This window comes from Rhinolophus sinicus, linkage group LG16 (genome assembly GCF_036562045.2).
Source record: "Rhinolophus sinicus isolate RSC01 linkage group LG16, ASM3656204v1, whole genome shotgun sequence".
Classification (NCBI taxonomy): domain Eukaryota; kingdom Metazoa; phylum Chordata; class Mammalia; order Chiroptera; family Rhinolophidae; genus Rhinolophus; species Rhinolophus sinicus.
The window spans coordinates 2,965,488-2,974,406 of NC_133765.1; the positions used below are offsets into that span (position 1 = coordinate 2,965,488).

Consider the following 8,919-nt stretch of genomic DNA (forward strand, 5'->3'; position numbering starts at 1 on the left):
AGGAAAGAAAATGTAAATGAGAAGAACTTTCCTATTGAATTGTTTGCCACCACATTCACAGGATACTGTGTGATGAGAAAACCATGCTGTAGGTCAGAGCTCATTCTTTCCCACCTAATCTCACCAGGAACAGCCACAAAGGGAAGACCAGGGTGAGGCAGAATGAACATCTTCCCACGGTTAATACTCACGCATCAAAGACACAGACAGCCATTTCCTGGGCTCCAGGATGCGTTCTTCCTCCAATCAGACAGAACTGTGCCTGTACTAAACTAGCAAAGCTTCCTATCTACCAGCCTTTGCAAACGGTCATGAAATGTACTTAATCTGCTCCTCTTAAACCCAAAATAAGTCCTGGCATCGTCTTGTGAAGATAGAAGAAGAAATAAATAGCCTGGTGTTTTGGGGGTTTTGTTAACCATTTATTTAGTGGGTTGTTGTTTTTTTAATTTCCCCCAAAGTATAGTATTTCTAGTCACTTTAAAATTTCCCCCCAAGTCCCTTTAGTAGCTGTTCTTCCAGGGATTAGAAGAATTTGAGACTGTTTTTCCCCTTGTGTAATAATATCTACTTTCCGTTCCAGGTTACCAAGAACATTCTTATTCACAAATAATTTTCCCCCATAACAAAGTCTTTTGTTTTATTGTCAAAAACTCCTTATCTGTCGACGTCTCCTGCCTTAAAACGGTACTGTCATTATCTGAACAAGAAGAGAAAGGAGAAATCTGAGCTTAAATTTGCTTTTACTAACACATCTGTACAATCTAAATAAATGAGAGAGGTGTTCTTATAAACTGATAGAGGCAAAATGCCAATCAGTGCGTTGTTACTAGGGGGAAAAGAAGTGTACTGAGCAGAGAAATGAACAAGGAGTCAGAATAGATATTTTTTGTCTTGCTTTGGCTCTTCGGTCGCCCAGATTTCATGGGTAAATCCTACAATCTTGCCAAGCCTCAATTTCCTTAATTATGAAAGGGAAAGATAATTCTTGTCGGTGAGTCACAAGATTGTTGATTGATAAAGAGCACTTTGGAAAATCCAAACAGCTATACAACGCTTATGTTTTTAAAGCAATAGCTTTACCTCCTAAATGATGTAGGTTGGATAAAGGTCTCACTCTGACACTTATCTTTGCTTAAGTTAATGTTCCCCTAAACAAGCCACTGTAAAAAAAAAAAAAAAAATCCCATTCCTACATTCGTGGAATCATAGAATTTAGATCTAGAAGGATCTTTAGGATTCATCCTCTTATTAGAGAAATGAGGAACCAAAAAAAAGATTAATTGCAACCAAAGCTCACACCTCCGTTGTCTATATACAGTCAAACCTCATTTTATTGCTCTTAACTGGTGTTGCGTTTTCTACAACAAAAGACAAGACCCTCCACCAGCAAAAAGATTACCACTGGCTTTATTGCGATGCTCGCTTGATTACAGCGGTCAGGAACCTAACCGCAAAGTCTCCCAGGTGTGCCTGTAATTATCACTCATCATTAGAGCCCACGGATCGGGACTCCACCTAGCCACTCTCACTCTTTGCCAGCCTTTCTGGGCTCACTAACCTAGACACACGAGCAGAGTGAAGGGCAGATCCGAAGCTGAGGTCGCTTCTGGCCCCGCTACTATATTTTTAAGTGTACTGGTTATGTAGTGACATCACGTAATTCGTTAGTGTAATTTCAAACGTATCAAGAGAGCTCTGCTTCTTCAGCATTTCGTAGTCAAAAGTATTTGCGGGGACCTTTTCCGTATAGGTGAAACTGAAGACTACTAAACGATTAAAAACTGAAAAATCTGGGTGGGGTCGACGGGATCTGTTAACGAAAGGTCAAGAGTTAGCCTCATTCACCCTCACTGAAAACAGGAAACTGCCCGGGGCGGAAGGGCCTGCGCAAGGGGCCGCGGTTACAAAAGGTTCCCAGAAACTCGTGTTCGTTTCCAGTTTTATCTGCGAGCCCTTCATTATCTAAAGAGACTGCAAACCCGGGAGGAGAATAGAAGCCCTCTCAGGGGAAAGGAAGAGAGGCCACGCACAGAGCCCATCAGATCCCTGCCCAGCCTCAGTAGCCCCTAAACAGGTGCTCACCCGAAAGGGGACACGGCTTCCCCTTTAGCTTTAGTCTTGCTAAAAACTCCACCTTCCTTTAAAATGCAATAAGAATGAGCATTTCCACACACAACCCAGGAACACTCACTTTTAAAATAGGCCGTGGGACTTGGAAGAGCTGCGGGATAGGTGAGCAACAAGGTGGGGAAGCAGAAATTGCTCGGTGGATGTTTTCCGCCCAAGTTCCTCGCGGCGCTCAGGCGCGGCTCAGTGTGGGGCCCAGGGTGAGGCGGAGCGTAAAGGGCTCTGGTGCCGGGGACCACAAGCTCAGGAAGGGTGCCAGAAAGCAGAACCGCTATCTCTTGAATAGTGACGGGAGAGGACGGAAGAGCCACTCTGAGAAGAAGGGAGTCGCTTTAGTATTCGAGTTAGAGATGGGGGGTAGGGGGACCGAGCGAGAGGTTAGAGAGCAGCAGCGCGCGTCTCTCCCGGCAGGGACGTATTAAGGAACAGGTCGTGGCTCTGCCTGGGTCCCCGCAGAGCAGAAGGCCCAGACACCCGGCCCCTTACATGCAGCCAATCGGTCTGCCCAAAGAAGGACAAAGGGTCCGGGTGGAGACGATGCGTAATCTGGACAACAGAGCTGGGGACAGGTGGCTGAGAGGTGAGGGCCCAAGGGTTCTGCGATCCCGGAGGAGAAAACGGCCCCCCACCGAATTAAGAGAGCCGAGAACCCAAGGTCCAGTTTGCGCCGCTGATGGCACCGGGAAGAGCTGCCTCAGCGCTCACGCTCCCCAGGTGGGGACTCGTGGACTCGAGGAAGAGGAGGACCGCAAGTCGAGTCGCGACCCCGCGGTTTCAGCACGAGTTGGAGGGCAGACAGGTGTGCTTTGTTTGTCTTCCAGGAGCGGATCTCTGAGACTCGCCCGAGTCTTCAGGTCCGGCAGGGCACAGCGCCCGCCCCACGGTCACTTCCTTGCCTCCTCCAGCCTGGGTGCTCAGAGCACTTGCGGCCCTGAGCCGAGCTCTCCCTCGTCCCCAATGTCCACCTCGTCCTCCGGCTCGGTCAGCACGAAGGGGCCGGCGGGCAGACCCAGCCGAGCCTCGATGGTTGCGGTTTCTGAGCCGCGGGGGCTGCCCTCAGGGCTCTCGGGCCCATCCGGTGCTTTGGACTCGTCTTGACTTTTCCTCAGCTGCTTTTTATGCTTCATCCGCCGGTTCTGGAACCACGTTTTCACCTGATTTCGGGGAGAAAAAAAACCCACGTCATTCCTTCAGACCCATAGTTACCGAGCTAAGATCTGAGCGATTGCTGTGGCTTAGGAAAATGGACAGCAATCCATTGACGAATTATTTATTCAAGAGTTGTGATAGTCTCACGATTGGGTTAAGTCACACCTGACTGCTCACAGGTTATATTTTAGGTTGAATGAGACTCAAACATCCCAAGGATCCCAGGAGTAATTGTCTGGAAATAACGATGAGAATAAAAATGGTGTGGTTAGTAAATACCAATCTTGTTTTTAATTAGAATTACTAATAGCAAGTGATGCGTGGATGTCTCCTTTGCGTTCAACCCACATTCTATGATTATGACATCTAAATACCTGGTCCAGCGAGACTCCTGGACAGCACGACGAGAACCAAACCTGCTGGTTCTCCTCAGAGTCAGGAAACCCTTGGGGCCCCAGGGCTAATGGTTTCCCAGAAGGTGGGTCTCCACGCGCATAGGAGACGAGAGCGGGAGCGGAGGGAGGAGTTTGGAGGTTGCAGGAGAACAGCTTCTGGAGGCAGAGAAACGGGTCTTCCGTTCAGGACAGGGCAATAGGGAGAAACTTAAATTATAGTGCCGGGGGCATGGCCATGAAGGCTCGCACCTGTGAGGGACTAAAGTCAGAAGGAAACAATCTCCTCGTGTGGGCTTTTCACAGGACAAGAACCCGTCTGGTCTCTTATTCTATGTCTGACACGGGTTCTTGTCTTGATCCAGGAGGAGTGGGAAAGGCACGGAAATGACAGTTCTCAAACAGGGAACGATCGTCAGAATCACAGAGGAGTTTTTCCTGCACCTCCAGAGCCCGCTGGGAAGATTCTCCTTCAGTAAGTCTGACATGAGGTTGGAAGTGTAGGTACTTTAGCTAAGGATCTTTGGAGACGCCTAGATGCAGGGGTGCGGGTCATTCCCACTCAAGAACTCCACTGCGGGTCCAGAAGGGGTCAGGAGTGGAGGGGAGAGGAGCTCCCAGCAGCGATCAGGCCCTCCCTCCGGTCAGGCCCACCTGCGTCTCGGACAGGCTGAGGGCCGTGGCTAGCTCCACCCGCTCCGGCGTGGACAGGTAGCGCTGGATCTCGAATCTCTTCTCCAGGCCAGACAGCTGCGAGTCGGAGAACACGGTGCGAGCTTTGCGGCGGCGGCAGTGCTTCCCCGGCAGCTCCGCGTGCGGCGGGTGCGGGAACAGCGCCGGGACCGGCATCCCTGCGGAAGGAAGAGCAGCCCGTGGGCAGAGCCGCGTCACGCTGGAGCAGCCCGGCTCCAGTCCCTGCCACTGGCCCTCGCGCCGCCCTTCCTCCTCTTGCTGCCACAGTCCCCTCCTCGCCCCAAAGCTCTTCTCCCAGGAATCGCAGGGCAGGGGAGGGAAAAGAAGATCACAAGAATAGCATTTGGAGATCTTTCTCAGGAAGGCCATCTAGAAATACAAGCAATAAGCAGTAGGGAAAACGGGAAAACGTTTTGTAAAAGAGATCCGGGAGCCTTAAAAGACGTCTTCCTAGAGACGCGTCCGTCGCGTCTGCTGGCGCCCTGCTGCTCCTCCCGAAGTTTCCTCGCAGACGTCGTCCGGTCCGAGTCCTCTCCCACTGCCCCACCCCACCCGCGTCCTTCCACACCCCTGATGACACTCAGTGTGGTTCTAGGGCTAGCACAAGTGAGGAGGTCATCTTGCCTCCCAACCTCACTGAAAAATACCTTTCTCGCTCCGGAGCCGCCCCCATGTTACCGGCTGCAGCCTAACGGAACACGTCAACACGCTGACCCAGAGGGGCTCCAGGGCGAGAACCGAAGGGCAATGCCCGCCTCGCACGTTTCTTTATCAGATTCCCGGGCGTGCTGGGCACCCAGCTCTCTAATCTGCTCGTCACTCTTCTCATTCTTTCCCTGCGACCCCGAGCAGAAGGATTGAAGCGCTTTTCCGCGGTAAGAGGAGGAGACTTTTTTTTTTTCTTTCTTTCTTTCTTTTTTTTTTTTTTGTGTGTGTGTGTGTGTCTTTCCCGACCCTGGAAGGTTTTACTGTGTCGGAGAGGCATCAAGCAGGCAAACCGCCACAGATATCAATATCAGCCAATCACAGGAAAAAACAAACAAACAAAAAAAACAACAAAAAGCAATCAGTCTCAGCATCGCGGGGCTTTGGCCACTGCTATTTGGGGGAAACATGAATACAACCCCGAAGAGACTGTTGCTGGTTGGGTGCTGAAACCAAGGCCGAGATTCGGACTTCAACGTCGGCTTTATAATTGCCCTTCCACCCCAGTGCTCCAGCATCTGGGTTTTCCCGCTTCCAAAACACTTTCAGCTTTTGTTGTGGATTCCAGTGCCCACGTTTCTTAAACTGTCTCATGTCATTCCACAGGCCCTGTGGGAACCAGAGTTGTTTTTCCGACTTTGCTCTGCACCTGGACTCAACGAATTATTCTCTTCTAACTGGAATGAAATGCCTGAGAAGAAAGTGTGAATGTGGCCTTTCAGAGAGAGGCAGAAAAAAATCTGTGTCTTTCCCCACATCTCCCAGTCCCAACCAGAATTTGCTGGTCCTGGCTCCTTGCCATGCCTGGCAAATCAAAATACTTCGGTGCCAGTTTCCACCGACTCCAGCAACTGGGGCAGAGAGGGCAGCTGAGTCCACGATTGTGAGTTACATGCTAGAGGTTGGGAATGAAGAGGGTTAAACAGGAGCCGCATCCCTCCCACCCCCTTTTTATTTTTTCTTATACTTTCTCCCTTATTGGGGCCAGACCAAACCTTCAGTCTTCAGAATATCCCAAACCCTCCTTTATTTCTACACCCCCACAGTATGGTTGGCCAATGCTCAGCACCTGGGAGGAGAAAGCTGGCTCGGTTGGAGCCTTTTGAGCTTCTGAGCTGCAAAGTTGAGTTCTGTCCTATGGATGGGGTGGGGGGTAGTGGTTAGGAATCTCCTTCAGAGCCGGGAGAGGCAGAGAATTGGGGCTGAGAGCTGGACCAAAGTGGCCTGGAAGACCATGAGGAAGGAGGCTGAGCACTGCCCACCAAGAATACCGTCAAAACCTCCAGCCACCTCTAGGCTAAGTGCGTTTCCTCCATTGTAAAGAGTGCGGAGTGAGCACGAGTTATCCCCAAGGGTTGACATGCCTCAAAAAAACTCCGCAGTGTTTTCAGTCATATCCCCAACCTTACACTGTTACTTAGGGAAGGAGGCCGCCAAGCCAGGCTCAGCCAGCTTTGGTCTGTCGGAGGCTCAATCACAGGCTTAAGGTCTCCACTGGAAGACCTGTTCTCTCGCTCCCCATACCCTGAAGCCCCTGTCACTTACCCGAGGTGGTGAGGAAATAAGGGTGGTGGTGGTCTCCCTTGTGCAGAGGGTGATGGGGGTGAGGAGCCAGGAGGGTGGGTGTGGGCATGAGAGGGTAGCCATAGTCCAGCAGAGGCACTCGGGAGGCCAGAGAGCTGGTGAAATGGTCGGGGGCCACCTCACGTAACGGCTTGGGCTTGTGCAGCAGGATGTCCTCGATGAAGAAGGACGTGGGCCTCTGAGAAGACACCGGGTGTAGAGGGGAGGTGAAGTTGAGATTCATCTTGAGCCCAGCGCCTGCCACAGGGCGAGGGCAGGGGACGGAGTGTAGGAAGCAGGCAGCGTCTCAACAAGCCTGGTCGAGAGTCGACAACCACCCTGCGAGGCTTGGGTTCCCGCGGCTCTTTCCTCGGCCAGGGCTACCCCGGAGCTGAAGAGGCGAGAAAACAAGCTCCTGCGTAGGTTGGGTCTAAGTGCAGGAGAATTGGCAGCTTGGAGAGGGAGCCAAAAGAGCCAATGGCAAGGCTGCCAGCGGCGGAGGGGAGGGTGAGGTGGGCTCGGGGCGGGGCGGGGAGCTGTCCGCGGTGCTGACTACGACTGGCCAAACCGGGGAGAGGTAAGTGGACCGGGTTCTTGCTCCTACCAGGTTTCCCGACCTTAATTTCTGCCCCGCCACTGCAGGAACTGCTTTGCTCTCCGCTGTTTTTAAAGAAAGCTATAAAGAAAATCTCTGTGCTCCGACAAATTTCCTGTTAGAGAGCAAAAGACATTTAAAGGGCTCCAGAGCAATAAAGATGAGGCACTTATTTTGGCATTAAAACTTTTTGGGTTTTAAAACTTTAAAGAAATGATAACAAAAGGGGAAAGGAACAAATGAGGAGAAAGAAGCCACTTCTCTGCCATCTCCCCATTTTTAAGCTCTAATTTGTTGAAATCTAGTCGTCATCACAATTCCAATCACTACTGCTAACAGTAAAAGTGTTTTAATAGAGACTGAGTCCTCACAACCCATGCTATTAGATAATTAGAGGAGGTGTTAGAAAGCCAAGTGCTAATCCTTGAGCGCAGGGGTAGAATTTTCATCTGATCTAGCAGGTAGAACAAATTAATTACCAGAATCAATTAGGCCCCAAACTACAGTGCTGCAGGAAGAGGGAGGGTTGTATTCCATACGGATGACCTTGTAAAAATGGTAAGCAAATGAGGTAGGTGAGAGAAAGAAGAAGGAGGGAAATAACTTTAAAAATAAGATCTTGGCAGGTAGGCATCTAATCCAAGTCAGAACGCGATGTTCTGGAGTCTGAAATGTGATTTTTGTTTTAAGTTTATAACAGTAAGAACTGAAGGCCCGAGAGCAGACGGCCACGGAGAAGGAAACCAGTAGACTTCCAGGAGTCGGTCCTTAAGACCTTAGCCCTGGTCTGGTTCAGTCATCTCCCGCAGGGCTAGAGGGAGACGGATGAGACTCCTGAAGAGGCCTTGGGGCGGCAGTCCACACCGCCGACATCCACGGTCCTCCCAGTGAGAATGTACGGTATCCGACGAGTGAAAACCAAGCCATTCTTTCTCCTGAGATCCTAAAGACTGAGTGGCAATCGAGGGCGTGGCGGGTGTACAGCCAGACATTGGCCTTGGTAAAGAGCCTTCCTGTGCCCGAGCGCGCCCTGTTCTCCATCCCTACCTAGACCGAGAGCACAGATTTGCACTCAGCCTTGATAATGGGATTTCAGCTCCACTCGGGAGGGAACTAATTTCCGCCTCAGAAACAACAATGAAAAGATTATTGAATCTTTTGGGGAGCAGGAGCAGTAAAACCTGTCTTTGGGTGACAGTTACCTTTGGCTAATGCATTGCAAACCTTTTCTCAGAATTTAGCCTTGCACATCTCATTGTTCGTGGGATCCCAGGAGAAAAGGGAAGAAAGGGGAAGGGATAGACCGCCTGCTGGGTCCTTACCTCTCCCCCCCATTTCAAAGACTAAGCTCTCTGGTCTTCCCCAAATCTAAGGCTATTTGCCCCGGCCCTGATCCCTGGCGGAGATACGGGGGGAGACAGAGGCGAGCCCCGCATACTCCCCTTTTCCGAGTTCTGCTCACTCCAGGATTCGCCTTCCTGAGAGCCCGGCACCACCAAGGGAGACTTGAAGGCGGTTCCTTCGGGAATCCAGCTATTCCGCCTTTGCCTCTGACCCAGTACTAACCTAAGAAGTGAGAGCTGGAGGGAGCAAACTAAATAGCTATGGGTGGGGGCAAGACCTCGAGGAGTACAGTTTTCCTTCCCCTTCTCCTTTCCCTCTTCAGAGCTGCTGGAAAACAAAGCTCCGTGG

At 51.0% G+C, this 8,919-nt stretch overlaps 1 protein-coding gene across 1 annotated transcript; it reads right to left on the bottom strand.

Moving 5' to 3' along the window:
• Positions 1–341: 341 nt before the first annotated feature.
• Positions 342–7,046, bottom strand: BSX (brain specific homeobox). Its single transcript, XM_019718582.2, has 3 exons — positions 6,615–7,046; positions 4,326–4,522; positions 342–3,284 (listed from the first exon to the last, which is right to left on the bottom strand). Exons 1-3 carry the CDS (start codon positions 6,874–6,876, stop codon positions 3,045–3,047), a joined length of 699 nt encoding a protein of 232 aa, XP_019574141.2. The 5' UTR covers positions 6,877–7,046; the 3' UTR covers positions 342–3,044.
• Between the last annotated feature and the right edge of the window lie 1,873 nt (positions 7,047–8,919).

Coding starts and splice junctions, on each gene's coding strand:
- BSX (XM_019718582.2), bottom strand. CDS start 6,876: ATGAATCTCAACTTCACCTCCCCTCTACACCCGGTGTCTTCTCAGAGG. Junction 4,523..6,614: donor TTATTTCCTCACCACCTCGG/GTAAGTGACAGG, acceptor TTCCTTCCGCAG/GGATGCCGGTCCCGGCGCTG. Junction 3,285..4,325: donor TCAGCCTGTCCGAGACGCAG/GTGGGCCTGACC, acceptor CCCCGAAATCAG/GTGAAAACGTGGTTCCAGAA.